Source organism: Motacilla alba, chromosome 5 (assembly GCF_015832195.1).
Source record: "Motacilla alba alba isolate MOTALB_02 chromosome 5, Motacilla_alba_V1.0_pri, whole genome shotgun sequence".
Lineage (NCBI taxonomy): Eukaryota > Metazoa > Chordata > Aves > Passeriformes > Motacillidae > Motacilla > Motacilla alba.
The window spans coordinates 35,639,978-35,663,040 of record NC_052020.1 but is presented as its reverse complement, the minus strand read 5'-3'; the positions used below and the strand labels follow the sequence as shown (position 1 = coordinate 35,663,040).

Here is a 23,063-nt window from a genome sequence, read left to right as displayed (position 1 = left end):
TTTCTTTTTACGCACTTGCTCTAGAGTTCCAGGTAGACAACTAAGAATTAAAAAGAAATCACTCCTTTCATTCACTAGCCCTAAACCTCATTCCAATAGCAAAAATTGCAACAACTGAAAGTACCGGTTCTACTCAAGAACTCACAAAGCAGCTTTTCCTTAAAAAAAAAACACATCACCTTACTCAAATGGAAGGAAGCCTCCACATGTAAGCAGAGATGAAAATAACTGACATTTATTGAATAGCTGACTATATTGATAGACAAACTATATCATTCACTAAGGCTTGCTAGTTCCAAACAACTTAATAGGAACTTAAGACAAAAAAAATCAAACAAATATAGTTTGAAAATTTTAAAGCACCTGTTTCAAATGAGGGTGCAACTCCTGCATATTTTGTCTCTTCCCATTTTACAATGCACCAGAAGTTGTAAAGAAAATTTAAATTAATTGACTTACCTTCTTATCTTCTTTTACTTTGTGGGGTTTCTTTTTCATTTTTTTCTCATCTAATTCTTGGTCCGATGTAATAGCAGGATTATCTATGCCACCTTTCCATGTTTCAACAGGTGAAAGAAGTGGGTCTTCTTCACTTCCACGATGCCTTCCTTTTCTTTTACCTTTAGAGGTGGTAAAAGCCTCGTCATCACTTGCATCCGAATGTGTTCTCCTATAGTAAGACTTGGCTTTGCTGAACAGTGTCTTAGACTTGTACTTGTATTTTGAAGGCCTTCTTTCCCCATGACTTTTGGATACTCTATCAGAAAACCCATTTTCTTCCTCGCCTTGGGTATTTATAACAATTGAGTTTCGAACTTTAATAATACGATTCTGACTATCCTCTGGAACCGCATAGATGTCATCTGCAAAGCCTTTATGTTTGTAAATCGTGTCAATAGGCTCAGCATAGTTGTCAGATTGGTCTGTATCTTCTGGTGGTGCTGCAGGCACTCGAGAAGGCTGTTTCCTGGGGTTTTTGCCAATACCTGCCTCAATTGTTTTCAGGAGGTTAGGATCCAGTTTTTTCACATTTGTTCTTGGAACAAGCGGTTTCGGTTTTATCGGAGGAGGCACTTTATGGTTGCGTTCATGGTCATGACAATTGATTGGTGTACTGTGAATAGGATATTCATTTCCTTCCAAATCCAGTCGGTACTTTGAACGATCACTAGGTGCTGGAAGTAACCTTACATCATCACCAATTGGGCTGTAAGGTGGTGGTCCTTCAGCATCATCCTCTGAATCTGGGTAATTATAGTCAAGGGAACCTCCTCTCGGAGATCTTGGAAAAACATCTTCACTTGTATGTGTTGATTCCCTTGTGCTGTCTGACATGTAGGAACTTTCAATCAGGTTTTTCTTCTCTAATACATCACTGAAGAACAATGTGAAAACCTCAGTTTGACGATGATACTGAGATAATGAATATAAAGCTGTAAACTTAGCAGTAATTTCTGTTGCTATATGTTCTCCTTCAGTCATGAGTTCCTTAATTGCTTCATTCTCGAAGAAGTCTGCCTGGCTATCAGTAACAGCCACCAACTGGACAGGAATCGTATCCTGAACTTCAGAAAGAAATGCCCGAAGCATTCCCATGGATGCCTTTCGCTTTGCAGAATAGACCAGTATATAACCATGAACAAGTTCATCTTTCCTTACACCAATGGAAGAATGATACGATAATATAGTTATCTGTATTCGACGCCTCTTTTCACCTATTATTTTATCAAGCATTAAAGAATTATTCTGGCCAGCCTGAGCAGCACTACAGGAGTGAGAATCGAGGAAAGGTGAAAGAATAAGATCCACACTGAATGGATCGCCACACATGGCACACATGACAATCCTTAAGTCAGCTTCTGACAGATCTTTAATGGTGGGAACTGGACTTACAACATCAAAATTGTGTTTAACTGCTTCCAGTACTCCCCTTAGAGCTTGTTTTATTTGGGCCTCATTAAACTTGCGTGGGTATGTACCAGCAGGCACATCTACAAAAGGACATTGTAACTTGTTAGCCAATTGCTGTCCCTGATGTCTAAGAATAGGTAGATTCTTGCTAACACTGTCCCTCTGGTTAGCCAATATTAATGTAAAGGAAAGATTAGCCATATACCTGTCTCTCCTTATCTGAGATGCTTCAGCCCTTATTTTTGCAATGCACTCCCCAATAAAAGTCAGTGATTCAATAGAGTTAAACACGCAGAAACAACCATGAGGTTTGAAGGCTGAGGTCCACAACTGAGTCAGCAAGTACGGGGATTTGGCATCAACTGGCCTAAGATCCAGTTCATATATTTTTCCATCTAATGCATATTCATCATCAGTGGATTGTGTCCGAATTTCATTTGCCAATTCTTGTGCAAGGCCATCTTTGCCCAAAATGAAGAGATTGATTTTATCAATGTTGGCACTATCATGGTATAAATTTGAGCGTCCATGGTCTTGTTGCAGAAGACTGTTGGCAAGCAACTCTTCTACTTTTATGTCCATGCAGTTTTGGCCACTGAGACAAGTTTCTTTAGTTGGGTGATAAACAAATCCTATATGTTTGAGCAGAAGAGATTCTCTATCAGGTGCAAGTTTCTGTAAAGCTTTGTATCTAGGTTCTTCACTCAGAACTGCATGAATTTCACTCATTTTATCTGTACTTGGTGTCGCATTAAGATCCAGATCGTAAAACAACTCTGAATGTTCAAAAAGCATTTCCTGAAACTCCTCTTTGGCTTTTTCAACAATCTCCCTCTGATGCCTAGCATACACTTCCTTACTATCTGCATCAGTGATGTATTTGAATGCTTCGTCCTCCACCACAAAACATATAACTTCTTCCCATGGCTGTCCGGGTGAAATGAACTGGATTTTCTCAAGAGTCTTTTTGAATTTCTCTTTCATTTCAACCCTCCTTTTTTCAGATATAAGATGCTGCACATGGTTTTGATAAACTTTTTCTGCCTCTAGGGTATTGAGAAGGTCAAATGGAATCCTTCTGTCATTCACTTTATCTATGTGGTCAGTTTCATCCCAGGGTGTTTTTTCAAGCACTACAAAACAGGACTGGAAGTCAGGCCTTTTCTCCATTACCTTCAAGGCTTCTGACCAGCTCAGAAGTTCAATCTCATCAAGATTTGATAGAAGAGTATTAAGAGCTCTTGGCAATGCATTAATGTATTCTTCTTTTCTCTTTCTAATATGTTCCTGTTTAAGTTGCTCTATGTGTTTTGAAAATGTATTTCTGGCCTTTTTTGTTCCTTCCAAATTTATGTACTCCTCATAATCAGGGTGGTTTTTCAGTTTGTTACTAACAGTTTTCCAAGTTGCATGATAGTCTCTCACAGTTTGGACAAGTTTTTCAAACTTATCTGTTGCCGTAACAACTAACTGCCTTTGAGTTTTATAGGCATCCAGATAGGGGATTATTTTAGGTTTACCACGAGTTTTATCCATCATTTGTACCAGTGCAGTAAAACATGTTTCAACATTGACATTGAATCTTGCTGATGTTTCCACGACCACAAGGTTCTTCTTATTTGAAGCAAAGGCCTGAACCTCTCGCAGATAATGATCCACACATTCATCACATTTTGTTGCCGCTATTATTATGGGTTTTTTAGATTTTGAGAGCTGGATATAAAGATTATTCACAAATTTAAGTTGATCATCAAACTTCCTATTGCATCCTTGGCTTACATCAATGCACAATAAAAACCCATCTATGTTTAATTTCCCTTCAGGCATTTGTTTTTGCTCAAAGTCTTGCTCCAAGCCTAGCTGATCTGTGCAAATGTACATTAGTTTTTCTGCGGACTGCAGTTTGGAGGCAGCTGCACGTTTTATGTACGGTTGTAAATTCGTACTCCGATGAGGCAAAAAAGTCTGATCATCGATGAACTCAGTCTGCTCAATTACATGAATTCTGCACTCAATTCCATCCTCACCGCTTTGCGTTACGTCACCCCAGTACAAAAAGTGATCATTGTTAACAACTCTTCCTCCAAAGTCAATTGTGCTAAGCACAGAGGTATGCTCCGGATAATATTCATCTGCTTTTGAACGAACGAATCTATTGCACAAACATGACTTTCCGACTCCACAATTACCTTTATCCTTTTCAGTTCCAGACAGTCCAACAACACTAACAGCATAAGATGGGGGGCGTGGCTCTTTGTTTTTTGCCATCATAACTTTCCTCTCATCCTTCTGCAATTATCAAGGTAACTGTACGTGGTTTTCATTCTGGAAAAGGTTCCTACAAATTTGAATTGTATATCCAGGGTTCCAGAAATCGCCTTCAGTTGTTCCTGCTTCAGCTTGTGATTAAGAGAACCTCAGATAACCTGGACAAGGAGCATCATCTTCCTAAAAAATACAGAGAAAAAAAATATCAAGATTGCAGGTATTTCTTTGTAATATTACTGAGGGAAAAGAGATTTTAAGAAGCACTTGTGCTCGATGGCCCTGATTTTTTGTGTATATGAAAATTCTACAACTACTTTGAATGAGATCATAAATTCATAATTCAGTAATGCTAACGCTATTTATACTACAGATTTTAAAATAAACAGATTTTAGGCACAATTTAGTAGTAGTTTGTCAGCTGTTTTGATAGCTGAGCAGCATACTTCTAAAAAAAAGAAAACCCACACTCAAACCCCCAGATTACTGTTCTCCTCCTTAGCTTACAAGTACTGGGCACTAAAAAGCAAAAATACAACATAAAAACTCTAAACCCAACCCACTATTCATGCACTCCTATTCACACTCAAATTTTCACTGGATATTATGCTCATCTGTAAGAATAAGATTACTTTTGTGTGCATTTGTATGTTTGAGCTTAGGTTGCAGTAACGGAAATTTCAAAACAAGTAGCTGTAAAAGCAGGCAGTTGGCCACATGCCTCAGCTGCTACCTATATCCAGAAGCAGATTACTTGATTTGTATACTAACAGCAAACTGCTTTTAAGGAAATGTTTTGAACATGAATTCTACAGAAAAACACAAACATCATACAAATACTAAGAGTAGGACTTATGCATAAATTTTAAGACTACAATGTTGTTTCATTCCTTCTGTCTCTATGAAAAAAACAAACTTCTATTAACTGGAAACAAAAACTACTGTCTACATTCAGAGTTTCACAGAATTACTACAAGGTTCCAGTGGCTTTATTGAAGCTGTCATCAAGTATAACAATTACCACTAACTCTCAGTTATTAATCAGGAGACTTTCCTTGCATGCATACTGCAAATGAAAATGCATTTGCTGGTTTTGAATCAATTACATCATGAGGAAGACAGAAAAAATTGAATACTCAAACGTCTGGTCCCAGCAGATGGTGACGAGTGGCATGAAATCTACCTGGGGGCCACTAACCAGCAGTGCACTCCACAGGCCAGTACTGGGTCCAATACTGTTCAGTATCTTCATTAATAACTTGGATGATGAGGGAGAATGTATCCTCAGCAAGTTTGCTGAGGAAAAAATTAGGAGGAGCAAATGATACAGTCCTGCCTGCAGGGAGGAATAAGGCCATGTACCAGTACATGGTGGAGCCAGCCACCTGAAGAGCAGCTGTCCAGAGGGGTACCTGGGGATCCCAGAGAACATGAACATCACCCAGCAGTGTGCACCGGTGCAAACAAGGCTAAGAGCACCCTGGGCAGCATTAGACACAGTAGCGCCAGCAGGTCAAGGCAGGTTAACCTTCCCCTCTTCGCAGCACTGGGAAGGCCACACCTCATGCACTGTGTCCAGTTCCACAGTACAGGAGAGATACAGAACTACTGGAGAATGCAGCAAGGGGCTAAAGCACCACAGCAGCTCTCCTTTAAGAAAAGGCTAGGACTGTTCAATCTGGCAAAGAGAAGACTCGGGGAAGATCTCACCAATGTGTACAAATATTTGGAGGAAAGGTGAAAAGGAGGCAGAGCCAGACTCTTTCAGTGGTGCCCAGTAGCAAGACAGGAGGCAATGGGCACAAACTAAAATACAGAAGATGCCATATGAACACCAGGAAACACTTTTGTTTTATTATGAGGGTGACTGAGCACTGGCCTCATTTGCCCAGGGAATTTGTAAAGGCTTCTGCAATAAAGGTATTCAAAAGACACCTCGACACAGATCTTGGCAACCTGCCCTAGGTGACGCTGCTTGAGCAGGGAGGTTGGACAAGATGACATTCAGAGGTCTCTTCCAACCTACACTGTTCTATCCTCTCTGAAAATATTTTTATAAAAATTCTTCTCATTTTCTTGGTAAAAAGACCACTATTACATCGCTCTATAAAAGAAAGGCAGATACTATTGTACTTAACATATTTGCTTTTACATTCGTAGCATACAAAGTAACAACACAAATGTACTTAAAAAATCTATAAATAGTCCTTATCAAAATGAAAGTATAACAAGCATCGATACTGAAATTTTAGGGTTATATATCTTGTCCTGCTTAGCAACAATTAACAAAACAAAATATAAAATACAAACTACATACATAAAACCAGCTGTTTGTTTTGGAAGTCATAGAAAAGGAAAGTACCTTTTTTAGGAAGAAAGTATCAACTTCATTACAAAATGAAGAGGAACACCTTATTTTTATACTCAAGAGTTTTTATATTGCAAAAACTGAAACTTTTATGCCAGATTTTAGAATTCTTTTTCAGTTAAATCAGATTACTCAAAGACCCATTCAGAAAGACAAGTCGTATTTTAAATTTTGCTTCTCACTGTTTCCACTGTGTTTATTATATTCCTAAAACACAGAATTTGGACCTAACAGAAAATGGCTCTAGGAATAAAAATACTTAGCAAAAATAACATCCTTTACAAGTAGTATTTATATTACTACAAATAAACCCACTGTTTTCTTTCTAAAGCAAAGCTTATCATAGTAACATCATTCAAACTGTTAGAATGAGAAATTCAGTCAGCACTTCCAGTATAAAATGTTTTCTGTTTGCCACAGCACAATACAGATTTCATGTGGACTAAACTAGAACACAAAAATCCTCATCCACATGATTACTTCATTTCATCAGGAAGACACTGTCAATTTGCAATTAGTTTACAAGAAACAATCAATACTTTCAGATACTCTATATCCTCAGTAGCAAAAGTTGTTCCTCCTCTACCCACAAAATGTTTTGTTAAATCGATACATTTTTAAGCAAGTAAGTACAAAGAGTAAGGCGAAGGGGGACACTGACAAAGGGAGAACAAACACATCAGTCTCTCATTAAAGCTCTGACATGAAATATTTTAACCATAGTAGAAGCTGAATCACTAAATATATTTGAAACCAGTGTGGGTTTGGTTTTGGTTTTTTTTAAGTATAGTTCCTACTTTATACTGATTATACAAAGTCACAGAACAAAATCTATGTTAATTAAGTAATAAAACTGGTAAAAATCTGACATTATAATGGCTTACACATTTAATATGTAATCATCATTAAACTGTTCTCCAAATGGAAGATCTTCCATTTCACTATACCACTAATGTAAATTTATCACTTTCTACCGTTTTAAAGCATGCACACTGGAAATTCATTGTAAGTTAGTTCCATTATCTTAGTTCAATCTGCCTAATTTAATTATAACAAACTGTAAACACTACGATTCATCTAACCCTCCCTGCCACCTTTGTTACAGATTCAAAGGAGGGGCTGTTTGATTTCCCCAACTCATTTTAATCTTAGGACTGAAAATAATACAAAGCATCTGACATCACTGCATGAAGAATCTCTGACCATCCACAGATGCACTGTAGGACCTTGTCTCTACAGACTTTTAGATTTCCAAGCATGGTTATAAAGACCATAAGGTAGCAGTTTGTATTTATTTACCCACCTTTAAACACATTATAAAGGCCTAAAGGCCAGACTTACCCTTAGGAAAAAGAGGTGCAAAGCAAGATGAGTCTCCTGCTGCGATCGTCCTGCAGTAATGTCACACATTTAAACAGTGCCCTTCAGTAAGTCCTTCCCTGAGGGATCTGAAAACAAAAAAGTAAGAACCATTAAAAATTTCAAGTTCATGAAGAAAGAAGCAGCAATCAGAGAAGGTACAACACTTCACCCATGCATGAGGATTGCCTTCCTTATTTTAAACCCATAAAAAAAACCTCAAGCTGGTCTTTGTCTAAATTTGGAGGGTTTAAATCCTGGACGCACACCTTTTAATATCTGAGAGAGGGCAGAGTTCATAAGTGATTGTGATTTGAATTTCAACTTGATACTTCAACAACATCTAGGTTGCAGAAGCCTGTTATGAAAAAATTAATGTAGTTTCTCAGATAACATATAAAACATGAGCTAGAAAAATCACTAATCACTTCTAGAATAATTTGTAATTCTAAAGTATTTAGAACATAGGTTTGCAAGATGAAGTTGGTATAGTCATAAGTAAAAAATATATTCAACAAATGTATGTCTATGTATATATATTCTATTAATAGGAAAAAGGTACAGTCTACCTCAAAACCCTTTTACCTGTAATACACCACTTCTAAATTAAAAGGACTCACAAACTGTGAAAAATTATCAATTGTAAGTAGAATTGTATTTGAAGGTTTTAAATTCTCAACTAGGGTACAAATTATTAATATAACCCTTTTAAGTGCTGATCTCACTACAGGGATGCTACTATAAAGTAATCAAAAACAGAACTCTCTTCCATTATTTTTCCCTTTGCATCCACACAAAACCCAGACTTTGCCAGGCCGGTGATCCACACATTATGATGCAGAACAGGAAAGGAACTTGAGGCACTTGCACTGGAATATTATGTAAGCGATTTTCACCTAGGAAAGGTGTCATTGTTAAGCAAGATGCAGCACCATGCTGTATATGTGCTAAATACTACATCAAAACAACAGAGCTATTTCTTGTTTTGCCATTTACAATTATATTCTTAATAATTTCCCTTTGCTTTGGGAATAATATTCACTTCGATCTAGTAAATTTTCTTTTGGACAAAAAAGGTTTGGTAATACTCATAAACAATATACCAATACAACAGTAACTAATCTGGCGGTACCAAACAACACCAAAATCAATAAGCAGCAGTCTATCAGTCCTGCATTAAGCCTGGCTGAGCTTCAGTGCTAAATTCTATCACTGGCTAGAGAAGACAAGCAGTAAGTCCTGTTCCCTGCCCTTACCACCAAGCTGTGGCACTCTACATCCACAGCTACCTGAGCAGAACAGATAGTTGCTCATGAGGAAAAACACAAGGGGACTCTGAAGAACTCAGAGTATGTGGAAGAGCAGACAGAGAGAAAAGTGTCTCCACTTGCAAGAATGCATCTGAGGCTTGAGGGACACTGCCACAAGAGAAAGTTCAAACACAGGCCCCCACAACATCAGTCAGAAACATTAAAACACCACAGAAAGCCCTATTGACAAATACATGTTTCCAAAAGTCTTCCAAGCTGAATTCTAAACACTAGAATAGAATGCCATATTATTTTCAAGTAATAAATACTTGAAGAATTAATCATCTATCAGTATTAAGTAATTCTGGCTGCACAGGAACTTGTAGATGAGTCCGCAGTCAAGAAAATCACAAAAAAATACTCATGAGTATTTCTCAATACCCTCCAAAACTGCTTTCTGAACCTACAAATGTTTTAGACCTAACATGGCTGAAGCGAAAACGTTGTCTGAAACAGTCCACAGATTGCTTATGATCATCAACTATTTAAGCAGTCTGCCAACAGGGAAAATAGTGTTTTCCACAAGTCCTTTACTCATTCTGTAGTGTTGCCTAGACACAACAGTTTATGGATCAGTGTTTTCTGGGGTTACTTTCAATCAGCATACTCTTGCAACTGTGTTTGGAAATTACCTGGCCAAGCAAAAAGAAGCACATGTGAATAAAAGGCCCATCACAGCCTAGTCTGCTTTACAAGGTATATGAATACACCAGAAGAAACTTACTCTACTACTACTTACTGTACAGCAGATCACCAAGTAAATTCAAACACATTAGGTGTCACTGAAATGGTCTGAAGGATAACTTTGAAAGTGTTGTGCACTCAAAAAACATGGATCACGACTCCAGGAAAGTTACAGCTCCAGATTCAAGTTACTACTGACACTACAAGTCATTCCTCACTTCATTCTTCTTGAGATCCAAAACCTGGCACTGGAAAACATTTACTACAGTACCTAACATCTGAGATCTATCAGCACAACAGTAACTATAGCCCTACCCAAAACAGAGTAAGAATTCCACTGTTTTCCCTTCTAACAACCAGTGAGAAAAAAAAAATGTTGATGTACCTTAACGTAACATTGTCATTGCTCATGCAAGAGTTTTCTTTTTACCAAGAGCTATCTTTTTCACTCAAGCAAGCATAAGAAATCTCCCTTTCAGGTGAAAATCTTTTTTTAGAAATGAAACCAAAGTATCCCAATGTCAACTTATCAACAATTTCAAATCACTTAGTCTGCTGAGGTCCTAACACAATGTGTCCTGTCCACTTTACAAACACACCAATATTCTTGCCTTCACAAGTGCTGGTAACCTTCACTAACCATACTTGAAATATTATTTATAAATAATGGTAAATACAACAATTACCCAAGTATCAGCCAATATGAGAAACAATATCATTCAAATTGCTTATCAGAAATTAAGCTCAACCAAGCAACAGCAAGACAGTAAGGGACAACAGTGATCCTTTGGCTGAAAAGAAATTCAGTTGAAGTGGTATGCTGATTAATCATGCTAGGGAAATGAAGGATGAGAATGGATGACTCCAACTGCTGTTCATTTCAGATTCGGTTAGTATGACGGCCAACTATAATCCCTAAAGGAGTTCTGTAGCCTAGATAATTCTCTCCATACAAAAGCAAAGTAATCAATGTATTAAAAAAAGAGAGAAACCTCAATTGGCCAACTTCATACTATAAAGCAACGAAAAACTGTGTTTAAAAACAGAAGTTCAAAACTCTTAGCTCCTACTAAGCTCAATAAATGTCTTCTATTAATGATACACTGAAGACTATCTATGTATTATTCAAAATTAAATCAGAGCCTAAATATTATTTCTGAACTCAAAACATCATTCTTTAGGCAGAATCTAGCAGTCCCAGGGTATCTATAATCATAATTGCTCTTCACAAAAAAATCCCAAACAGACAAGAGAAAAACCAAACCAACCTACATAAACTGAATCAAGGTACAATAAAAAGGTAAAGGTTCAAATTACCAGTACAGCAGAATTCTGAACTCAGGCCTCTCAAGTCACTTATTTTCAGATTTATGACTATCTGAAAACATTCAATTTAGTTTCAAAGGCTGTATTTTAACAGAGAAGGAAAGTGCAAGATTACAGAAGAAATAAATTCTTAATTCTTTTTGCATAGGATAAGCTCCAACCAAAAACATGCAAAGTGGTCAGAGAAGTTTTTCAGGGCAAGTCTCCCGATTAGGCTTATTTGTGGAGATACTCAGGAGAAACACAAAAGAACTAATGGAGAAATTTTTTATGGATCCCCTTTGTAAAAACTTTAAAAATAGAAGAAAGAAAAGGAAGCAGACAAAGGAGAAGGGATCAAAGGGCTAAAATGCATCTCCTGGGAGAAAAAAACAAGAAAAATTTACATCCTGGTATGGGCAACTTCAACTAATTTTACTGATCTACAGATCTGGATAATTTCATATTATTTTGCTTCATGAGCAACTGCAGTATAGAATCCAGGACCCAACACCATAAAGCTTAGTTTGTTGTTTGACCTTATACAAGCTATATGTGTCATTTCTACCTGTGTAAAACAACACTGGTTAACCCCTTTTTAAAATTACTAAATGAGAAAGGGAAACGGCATATATAAGCACCAAATAATATTCTGCATAAAAATTAGCCAACTTAAATAAATAAATAAATGCCAAAATACAACTATATGTACTTTTCCAAAAACTGTGCGTGCAGGTATTGGTTTTGCTTTTTTAAATGCAGACAGTCTTCTGTCATGTTTGAATGTCAACTGATGCAGAACTGCAAAAATGCGTGGGAATTTTAACTCAAAGCCAAAGAAACAACTCTTATTTACCACAAAATGTAATGTGCAGAACTAGCCACAGATTAATTATTTTGTTTTCCAATGGATGTACTAGAAAAACACAGTTGACATGCAAATTCAAAATAACTTCACAATTGTTTCTGATTTTCTTAGCAGGAATTAAAAACTTGTTTTTCTTTAAATATTTCACCAAATCTGTAAATATAAGGAAGTGATGAGATGGTTGAAACAATAATCTGTAAAATGCAATACTCTTCCAGCTCACTTACACTGACCTTTAGGCTAAAAATTCTCAGAGTAAAAAAGAAAAAAAAAAAGAACCAACCAAACAAAGAGTGATTAAAGAGCGATTAAGTATTTTGTGTGCCCATTAGGAGAGACGTAACACAGATCCAGAGGAGGAAAAAGCCCCGGGAGCACTAATCCGGAACTCCCAGGGTGAGCGGGACCCCCTCCACTGCGCTGCGCTCCCCGCGGGGCGCGGGCACGGCGCGGACACAGCCCCCTGGCGGCAGCGCCTCCCGGCCGCGGGACGCAGGCCCCTCTGGAAAGCATTCCTGCCTTATCACCGAGCAGGAATGCACCACGGGCTCGCTCGCACGGCTACGTCATGGCCACAAACGGGGCTGTTTTCAGCTCGCCCGACGCAACCGTGCCAGCAGTGCTCCGCGGTGGGTGATCGGCTCCCAAAGTGCCGCTCTCTCGGAGAAGGTCGCGGCGCGTCACCCCCCAAGAACGCCTTCTGCACAGAATCCTAAGGACACACCGCGGAGCAGCCTGCTCCACGGAGTGATGAGGAGGGCTTTGTGAAGTTTTATGCGAAATATTCCTGAAGGATGCCAGTACATGGAATTTATCTTGTGTCAAGAAAGTACTTTTGGAATCCTTAAGATAGCGTCAGCATCCTTCTAATACTTTTATTAAACATAATAGAATTATCTTTGCACTATCTACTCAAATAACAAGTCCCAACAGGGAAACTTACACAGAACAATCAGAATTATAATCAGTGCTTTTCTTTTCTACAAAGCCTGCACACGGAAAAAACACCTACAGCTTTAGGAAAGCTCATAGCTTGAAAAACATGTGGAGCATTTGATTCTGTTAGTGCTAAATATAGCATTTTAAACAATTTAGTCTGAGCCTAAAGTATTTAATTGGATTATGTTACACATGCAACACCTTAGCTAAAGTAAAGTCCTAGACCAGGAAGAGGTAGGCATTTGGTTGCAATTATTTGCAATTTTAGAACAATGGCAGCTGCTTCAGACAGGGATACTTCAGGGGGAAAATGCTATTTCAGCTCAGTATGTTCCACACTTATAAGCAACTTATATTAAAACAAGTTAGTGGTAAGGTAACAAATGCTTAAACAATTTCCCATACTTTAAGTACTATAGACTTTTAAAAAAATCCTTACATTTGCATCATACTTTTTGAGCTTTAGTAACAGTTTAAGTAGGGTACTATAAATAGAATTTTAAGAATTTTATCACTTCTTAAAAATAATTTTCAAAGCAGCACAAAAAAATGAAAGTAAACCCTTACAAAAATGCACCTGGATGGATATTTGCAATGCCCTTACTTTGGATATGTACTATAAATAAGTATCAGAAGGCAGTTAACTCCGGTCACTGATGTCACTGCTGAAAACAACTGTCATGCGGAAGACTCTTCAGAAGGTAAGGCAGCACAACTGACAAACATGCCACCTATTAACTCCTCATCCTTTATGAAGTATACAAGCATCAGTGCTGCAACTGGCTTCAATGCACAGGTTTAAAATGGACGTCCAATTGACCAGCTAATGCTGTTCTTTCTCTACTGCTTTTACTCTGCAGTGTAGAGTTTTCAAATTTCTCTCAAGGATCTTTACTAAGAAAAAAAAAAAAAAAAACCCACCGGTTTATCCGCATGACACTAAACTAAAGAATACACACATACCCCCACAGGCCTATTTTGGTCTAGATTAAAATCGTTCCCCTCCTACTTATTAAGGAAATATTCCACGCTGATATCAAAAGCGATACTGGAGAGAGCAAAAGAGGGGGGTACAGAGGGGTGGGGTGTATTGTGGGGAGAAGGTGACAAGTATATCTTCCTTTTATAACTCTATAGCCCTGCTTCTTTTTTTAATTAAAGCAGTGTTTCATACTCCTTATGTCCTATAGCTACAACACTATGGCATTACATCTGTATGTCTCTGGTGATTCCCTTGGGTGGAGAGAGTCTAAAGGTTATGCTGGTTGAAGGGATTCAAAACGCTTGAAAGCTGCAACACTGCAACTGGCTACCCTATTCCAAAGCCTTAAAATCCACCTGGTGGAAAAACAGAAATGCACACACATCATTAGGAGAGTGAAGTTTTCTGAAATTTAATATCGAGCAATATTTGAAGGTGAAAGGAAGGAGGAGGGGAATGGACAACTGCTCAAATTTAGTAGAGGAAGAAAAGAACAGAGAAGGCGTGAATGAGTATTAGGGGGTAATGAAGAGGAAAATAAGTACAGAGAAAGGAGAAAAGGGGAGAAAGGCAGTGGGAATGGAAGAAGGGAGGAAGCTCAAGGACTAGGCAGAAGAAGGGAATGAGGAAGGAAGAAGAGAGGAGCAGGGAAGCTCCCCTTCCTGCCTTCCTCCCTCCCTAGAGAGCCGTGACCAGCTGGCAGCCTCGTACAGCAGGCTCAGACCCTCCCATTGCTCGGGCCTTCATCACCTGTCTGGGACCAGGCACCCCGCTCCCTGCCCTTCCCGCCTGCCCTCCGTGGCGCGGCGGGGCCGAGGGGGCCGGGCGGGGGGCGCGGGGCCGGTGCCCGCTCCCCACGCGGCCCCAGCCCTCCGAACTGGTTACAGCCAGCGGCCGCCGCGCCGGCTCGCCGGGCTGCAGCCGCCTCCTCCCCCCGCTCCCCTTCCGCCTGCCGGGCCGGCCGCCCCGCTCCAGGCCGGGCCGGATCCCACGGGACCGCATTCCTCCCCTCACCTCGCGCCGTCGGGATCCGGCTCCTCGGCGGCGGCGGGAGCGGCAGCATTCCCGGGACGCTCTCTCCACGCCGGCGCCCCCGGCGGCTTCTCCTCCCCGCGGGGCTCTCTCCGCTCTCCGGCCCGCAGCTCCCGAGCGCTCCCGGCCGCCGCAGCCCCGTCCCGCCTCTCCGCTCTCTCCCCGGCGCTCAGTAATGGCGGCCGCCGAGCCTCCCCGGCTCTCGCTTCGCTGACGGAGTCTCTCTCTCCCCCTAACTTTACCTCAGCAGCTTCCCTCCCCTCCCCCCTCCCTCCCGCCGCCGCGGCTCAGCGCGCGCCCGCCCGGCCAGCTGCGCGTGCGCGGGAAAGAGCTTCTTCCTGCTGTCGCTGGATTCCCTGGGAAGCCTGGGAGGGCGCGCGCGGCCGGCACCCAGCTGCGCGCGCACGCGCGCCGCCCCGCCTCCCCCTCCTCCCTGGCCCGTGCGGGGGCGCGCGCGGCGCGCACCCGCGCGTGCCCTGGTGGCCGCGCGGGCATCGCGGGGAGCGGGGGGACCGCGGTTCGAGTCCCGCCTCGGGCAGCGGCGCAGGCCGGGACGCCGCCGAGCCCCGGCGTGAGAGCGGCTCCGGGGCGTGCAGGCGGCCGCGGGCTTGATCCCGGGCCACCGGCTCTGTCGGGTGGTGGCCAGCCTAAGCTGGGGCCTACGCTAAGCCTACAGCCAGCAGCGATGCCTCCAAGGAAGGAAATCGGCGGTTGACTGGGATGGAATTTAGAGATGCCAAAATGCTGGTTTGGTCAGCCCTGTGCCCCCGGCTCCTCTCCTGCCCGGCTGCCTGTAACTTTTCACAACATTTCCCAGGTTTAGCCGGTGTAACACAGCGCTTGCTCCGTTTGTTAGTCATTAAAAAGAGAAAGAGCACTGCAGTGGGACTGCTTGTGGGACACCTACCTTTGTGGGACAATGCGTAGGACACACCACACACTGGGCACCTTGGGAATCCCTCTAGGACATTCCTTCGCAGGCACACCACACACTGGACACCCTGGCAGTCAGGTTAAGCCACCCAAGGCAGCACAGGAGGGGTCCCCACATGGCTTGCAGGAGGTGAAATCCCACTCTCAGAGCCCTCCAGGGTTGTACGCAAACCCCAGCCCCACAGGGTTGGGGCTGAGGAGCTTTGTGCTCCTGCCCCTGGGGCTGGGTTTCCTCAGGCAGTGGCAGGTGAGGCACGGCACGCATAAAAGAGCCAGTAAGTAGGTGTTAATCTATTCTATCCACCACGGGGAAGAGGACATCTGTGGTCATCATACACATACACCTTATCTCTGTGCACACAGAAATGCATATTCTGTGCATCATTTATTACTAAAGATCGTTCATATGTCTGCATACAAAGGAACAAATTAATATTTTACTAGCAACCTCATTCTTGGCACAGTTCAAGTTTCGACTGTTATATTTGTAATCATAATATTTAATAACAATATGGTTCATTCTGTGCAATTTTACATACTGTATGCACATCTTAAGGTTTTACATCTGAAAATTAGGAAATTAAAAGATTTACAACGTCAGATCATTTCTAAAGGCACATTGCCTGTAAACTTGAATTTTTGAGAAAATTCTAACCAGCTAAACCATTTTGTGTTAAATATGACTGAACAGCCTAGCATGGACATTGCATTACACGAGAATATTTGTAGAAATACTCACCTTAGGTAGGTCCACATTAAAAAATGTAAAATTATTTGACATTATAATCGCAGCATTTGCTCAACAGTTTTTGCAGTCACATGCTAGTTTAAAAAAAATAAAGGACAGAAAAGCACACTAAACAAGCATAAAACCAGAACTTAATTTTAATTTGAATTACCTGATTTTGAGTTGTTTGAGGAGGGAGGTCGTTGAAAATAGATACTTGGAATGTTAAAGTCCCACTTCACTTTACCAGAATCAAAAGCTTATATTCATACAACAAAAAGAACTTTTGAGGTTTCTTAGCTTAACATAAATTTAAAGGAAATCTGTATCCTTCTGAAACTCTGCTCTAGGTATTAATTACCATAAATAGTTAATATTAGAGAATTTTGGTAAAGCTCCATCATGTAGGAGATCTCTCAGGTAGGAATTGATTGTAGAAATTACTTTGATCCTGATTTCAGTTAAAAAAAAAAAAAAAAGCTCAGCAAGGTGAATAGGCCTGGGAATAGCAGGAAGTTCTTCCCAGCAAGCTCAACCCTGAGGTGTGCAAGGCCAGAGAGGAGTGCATCAGTTGGAAACAGCTTGCAGGGTCATTGGCTGCAGGCAGTGTGGAGGGACTCTCTTCACAAGGATGCACAGCAGCCAGACAAAAGGCAACAGGCACCAGTGGTTTCCTGTGATGTTACCCTGGTAAGACACACCACCAGCTCCAAAAGCACTCTTGTTGAAAGAAGAAAACAGGCAGAATTAGATCAGCTAAATCTTCTTCCTCTGATCCTAAATAGTCCTCCAAAAATTAATATTACACAGGAAGACTGTGAAGCCAGAAATTGATTTTCATATAGATTTCCTCACATCAGATCACCATCATCAGAGGAAACTGCTGTGCAGAAACTCACTTTGCTTGTGGCCTTCCAGGAAGCATACAAAAGTTCTGTCAGGCTGCAGTAGGCATCTTGCTATGGTATTGCAGAGCTTATTAAGCCCCTTGATTTTTCATAAAGCTACAAAAAGTCAATAATTATGTCCAATGAACCAACAAGCAGGGTTCTAAGCAGATTAGTGACACAGTGTTTGTCCTAGACTCTATGAAATTTATAATTTTGCAGTTTAATGTAAACCATTGGGTAAAGATACACCCATAGATCATGTCAGATGCATATTAAAAAGACATGCAAGGTTTATAAAGTTTCAAAGGAAAAGTGGTGAGAAAATTACAAATTCATGAGAAAACAGGTAGTTTTATGCCCTCACGAGAGCATAATATTTCTATTTCTAGGGCTACTTAAAGATTTTATATCACTAATGAAGTGGTAAGATAAATTAAAGCAACTCCATCAAGGTATTTTAATATAAAATTTTATTAAAATTGTTCAGAAATATTTGTGAATATTCATCAGAAGAAATCTTTCAAAAAGCCCTTTCAATGACTGAGCAGAATACAGGGAGCACAGTAACTCAGAGAAGGCATAAAAATAAACTATAATAATGAAAAACTATTAATAATTTACGTAGGTTAGTGTTTTGTAGATTATACAGAAAGGCAGTTCAAAGAAACATTTTAGTAAACCTTCAGAAACTCAGAAGAAAGTCATTAATGATTTGCAACATTTGTTATTTATAATGACTATTGTTACTGGAGCCTTTTCCTGTAGCAGATTTCCCCTTAGAAATATCCTCATACTTCAAGGGCTGATTATAAACACAAATAAAGTAAGCACTTGGTATATCTCTAGTAGCCTGTGCATCAATTTCCTCTGATTCTGGTGATCTGAAGCCAGATGGGAGGCAAGTGCATATATCCTCATGCTTCTGGAATTGGTGGATTTCAAACCACAAATCAGATGAGCAATGCACATACTTCTCATGGGTACAGCATTTTCTTAATTGCCCTCACTCCTCCATCACTGCTTTCATTGCGGCACTTGGAAATGCAAAACAAGCAATCTTACCAGTGTACTGAACCAAAAATCAATGTGCTGTTGGTGGTTGCAGAACATGAAATCTGCACATAGTATTTTACTACAAGCTGCTTTTCAGACCTCTTCCCCAACATCCCTCATTAAACAGGAGAACTGCCAGGTCTGTCTCACTTCAAGGGAAAGACACTGTTTTGCATAAAGTTTAAGAATCAGCATTACAGCACCTTCTTTGGGAGAAAATCTTCACACACTTTGAAATTGTTCCACTGTCTATGCTCATGTTAATTCATTGTGCTCCATGTAAAAACATTTGTATAAAGGAAGAGGGGGCAAAATAGAAGCATAAATACTCACACCATCATATCAAATTATTAAGGGGAGCCTGCTTGGTCTCTAATAGGAATCATTTAGATAAATGCATTTACTTACTAAGAGACCCACATCTCTGCATAATTCCGTGGGATTGAGGGGAAAGCTCACCAGCATTACTAGTTTTCTGATCAGTACACCTGACAAAACAAAGAGCAGGTAGAAAACTCACCTTTTTTTACCTTTCTCCCTCTCCACCCTCGTTCTCATTTGGGGGTTTAGGTTTTGGGGTTGTGTTTTCTTAAATAAATATTTTATTATTTTTTAAAATTAAATACTACATTGATCACCATTTTTTATTAATTTGGATCATCTACCATTTCAAAATAAACATCAAGAGCATGATCACTGATTGCAATGAACCTGGCTTATGCAAAATCAAGCATTCACATGATTCACAAATTCTGTATTTTGTGCTATGAAGGCCTGCTTTTTTCTAAGCCTTGCTATGTTTCACTCTGCTGGTATGAACCCCATGACTTCCAGGGACTGGAAAATCCCAAATGAGTGCAGAAAGATCTAACAGAGCATGAGAGGGAGACAGAAAAAAAAAATTGAATCCATAATTCTTCTTTTAAAAATTAACTGGAAAAGAAAATTAGCCAGACACCTTACATGTATTTGTTAGTTCAGGAAAATAAAGGGGGAAAAAACTTCCAGAGTAGGATTAGCACTTACTATATATATATATATATATATATATATATATATATATATATATATATGTGTGTGTGTGTGTGTGTGTGTGTGTGTGTGTGTGTGTGTGTGTATGTAAGTGCATATATATACATATATACTAATGAAACCTAAATATTCAACATAGAGAACATAGAGAAGGAAATAGAGGATTGTTTCAGTTTGTTATTTTACTTATAATGAGCCCCTTTTCCCTCCTGTCCCCAGCCCCTAGCTGCTCTAGCCCAGCCTTAGAGAAGCCTTGGCCACAGCAGAGCACCAAGCACCCGCAGCACCCTGCACCCTTTGCTGGACCCCCCCAGCCAGCCTGCCCTGCACCCTGTGCATCCCACAGAGGGTACTGCTGTGGGGCTGGGCACCAGTTCCTATGGACTTACTGAAGACACCTCATTTCAGTACAGGCATCAGTGTGATGAAGGGAAAGGATAGATTTGTATGAACAACACCTCTTCTGCTGCTTGCTTGCTTGTTGAAATCAGTGAGTTGAAGCACTGGGAGCTGCTGAGAGGAGATTACACTTATCACAGGTGAACCAGGAGAGGGCTGTGAGAAGAAGATACCAGAAAAGACTCGTGGGGTCAAGGTCATAAAGAAGGCTTGCTTTTGCTATCACCATGTCTCCCCGTGTGCATTCAGACAGCTCAGGCTTTCCCATTCAGAGGCACATTGGCTATAGGAGTACAGGGAGAAGAGAGATTTGAGAGTGAGAAGGTTTTCTTGATTGCTTTCTGCTAAGTAATTAATATTGATATGTTTTTGTTTCAGATGCCTCAGGGATAATAGAGCTTTAGGAAATGGGTGGATTCCAGTTGCCTGTTTGCTTTACAGCTATAATTGAGAATTTCTTTTCCTAAAAAGGGGGGGGAAAAAAAGGTGCTAAATGTGCCTCGGGAGAGGTGATGGAAAATATTATGACACTAGTCAAGATGATTGCAAACACGGTGAGGCTGAAATGTGTTCAGCTGACCTAACTAAGCATGAATAATACATTGCTTCTTTTGACTACAATATTTCTGGTCAAATTCTGAACATAACAAGGTGATTTCAATAACCAAGTTATTGTACTATCAGATAGTAACAGTTTAGATGTTATAAGAAAAATATGCTAAAACATTTCTAAAGAAACAGTACGAAGCATTGTGTTTTAAAGTAGTCTTTCTTATAGGGCAAGCACCTTTCCTTCTTTACTAAAATGTTGTCAGAGACTGTAGTTTTTTAATATCACAAGAAGAGAAGATTCCTCCAAATTGCAAACATCAGAGGAGATTTAAAGGCAACAAATGCCAAGGGAAGGAGCAGGGAAGACATTCATTTTAGCAACAGATTACAATTACAAAGTGATCACAGATCATACTGATTTCTACTATTGCAACTATCATTGTAAAGGTATTTTACTTATATAGAAATTATCTTAAATAGCTAATCTAATGCACAGAAAGAATATTCACCAACTACCAAGCTTGCAATAGTTCAAAGACAAAATACTATTTTAGGACTGTATGTGCTTGTGTCTTCCCTTCCCACATGTAAAGGGAGAGCTAGGAAAAAAGTATGCTGGAAAGAGCAGCTGAATCTTGCCTCAAAGGTTGGAGAGACAGAATCCTGGGCAAACAAATACCTCTTCTGAAAATTCAAACAAATACCTCTTCTGAAAATTACTGTTTGTGCATATGTGTTTGAGTTTTTTCACCAAAATTTTATGTGGCTCTTCTATTTTTTTCCAGTGTGAAGAATACAGAACAGCCATTATTTTCCTAATAGGTGCTAATTGCCTTCAATAGATACAGAGCTATATTCTTTTGCCCAGTGTTATGAATCCTGTATATAGTCAGGTGAGACACATTAGGAGAGTTTAGACTGAGCTCATAGTAAGTTAATAAAACAATAAACATTTACTTCTGAATCTTGGATTCTAAGCTATGACTCTGAAATGGGTTCTACATGCCTATGACAAATACTTTACAAGCTACATTAAAACACATATGCATGAAAATAGTCAGTCGAGCAAACATGTCTTAAAAGGTGTTGCCAAATAAAAGCCCAAGTTATTATCCACCTACAATAAACAGGAAAAAGATCTTTTGTTGTCATTGTAAGATGAGTTAATGGATTCATATGAGCACATTTAAATGCAAATCAAAATTTATTCATGTAATAGAATTTTTGACATTATGGTGTACACATCTCTTTTATTAAGGTAATTTCTGCCCAAATTTTGAAGAAAAAAATGTAAAACCTTTGGATTTAAATCCTTGGTGTGAAGAATGTGCTTTGGAGCTCAACAACAGTGAAGACATACAACTATGGAATATATCCTCTAGAAACCTATTGTTCCTGCACATGTGTTCTATTTTTTCACCAAAAGTGTACGTGGCTCTTTAGCCTGTGTGAAGAATGCAGAACAGCCATGTCTTCATAATAGATGATAATTGCCTTGCAGTTCTCTCCTTTTGCCCTTTTTTGGTGTCAATTCAGGATAAGAGGCCTATTCTTCCCATTCTCCATCTGTAGATTTTACACACTGCAGTCAAGTCAACTACACTACAGAGTAGAAACAACTTAAGTGCATATGCATTTATGGGAACCAATAAACAACAACACAGACATTTTTCTCATCTGGTGTCTGAAAAGCATGAAAGGGGTTCTTTCATATGGAAAATCCTAAAATACTTATCACTTACAAAAAGTTACATATTTACCTAGCTAACATGACAATCAGTGCTTCCACTGTAAGCTTTTTTCCTGTATTCCTGCCTTTCCAGTTACATGTGCGTACGCCCACTCTCACAAGCACCACATCAAATGGTCCAGCAACTGGCTGAAAGGCTCTGCTAGGAAGGTTTTGTTGCTGAACAGCTGCTCTCCTCCTTTAGCGTATTCATGAACCTGCCAACTTCTTCCTTGTCTGACAGTGAATCTGTTGTGCACATGAAAGAGGCGTGGCATTCCTCTCTATCTCTGAGCACGTGAATAAGAGAAAATGCAACATTTACTAAACATTAGGTATCATTATTGCCATTTTGTTTTCATATAATCCTTCTTTACCAAGTTGCATCTTAATAAGACTGAAAGGAAAACAATCATATCAAGTGATAGATGTATTTGTGAACTATACACCTTATTACATCAAACAACTAATATGGCACCACATTACTTTTGCAATTAGGGGATTTTTTCCTATTAGTAAAACAGAAATTGAAACACATTTCAATCATTCCGGGTGCTATGGGATACATCAAGCATTTAAACTGTATTATAACTTTAATATAGACTTTCTTATGTAAATTATTTAAAATAGAGAAGCTACGATTATTATATCCTTAAAAAAGCAAAATGTTTTTAAAAATCAGTTACTCTTCAACGGTCACATGTCTGAGGTTTTGTAGACTATAG

The 23,063-nt window shown here is 39.8% G+C and overlaps 1 protein-coding gene across 1 annotated transcript in view; it reads right to left on the bottom strand.

Moving 5' to 3' along the window:
- Nucleotides 1-15,289, bottom strand: part of ARHGAP5 (Rho GTPase activating protein 5) — a 44,383-nt gene extending 29,094 nt beyond the window's left edge. Inside the window, exons 1-3 of the mRNA XM_038137374.1 lie at nucleotides 15,006-15,289; nucleotides 7,886-7,992; nucleotides 460-4,359 (exon numbers count right to left, since the gene is read on the bottom strand). Coding sequence (XP_037993302.1) covers nucleotides 460-4,182 — 3,723 coding nt within the window. The 5' untranslated portion in view covers nucleotides 4,183-4,359; nucleotides 7,886-7,992; nucleotides 15,006-15,289. The remainder of the gene's footprint in view (nucleotides 1-459; nucleotides 4,360-7,885; nucleotides 7,993-15,005) is intronic.
- Between the last annotated feature and the right edge of the window lie 7,774 nt (nucleotides 15,290-23,063).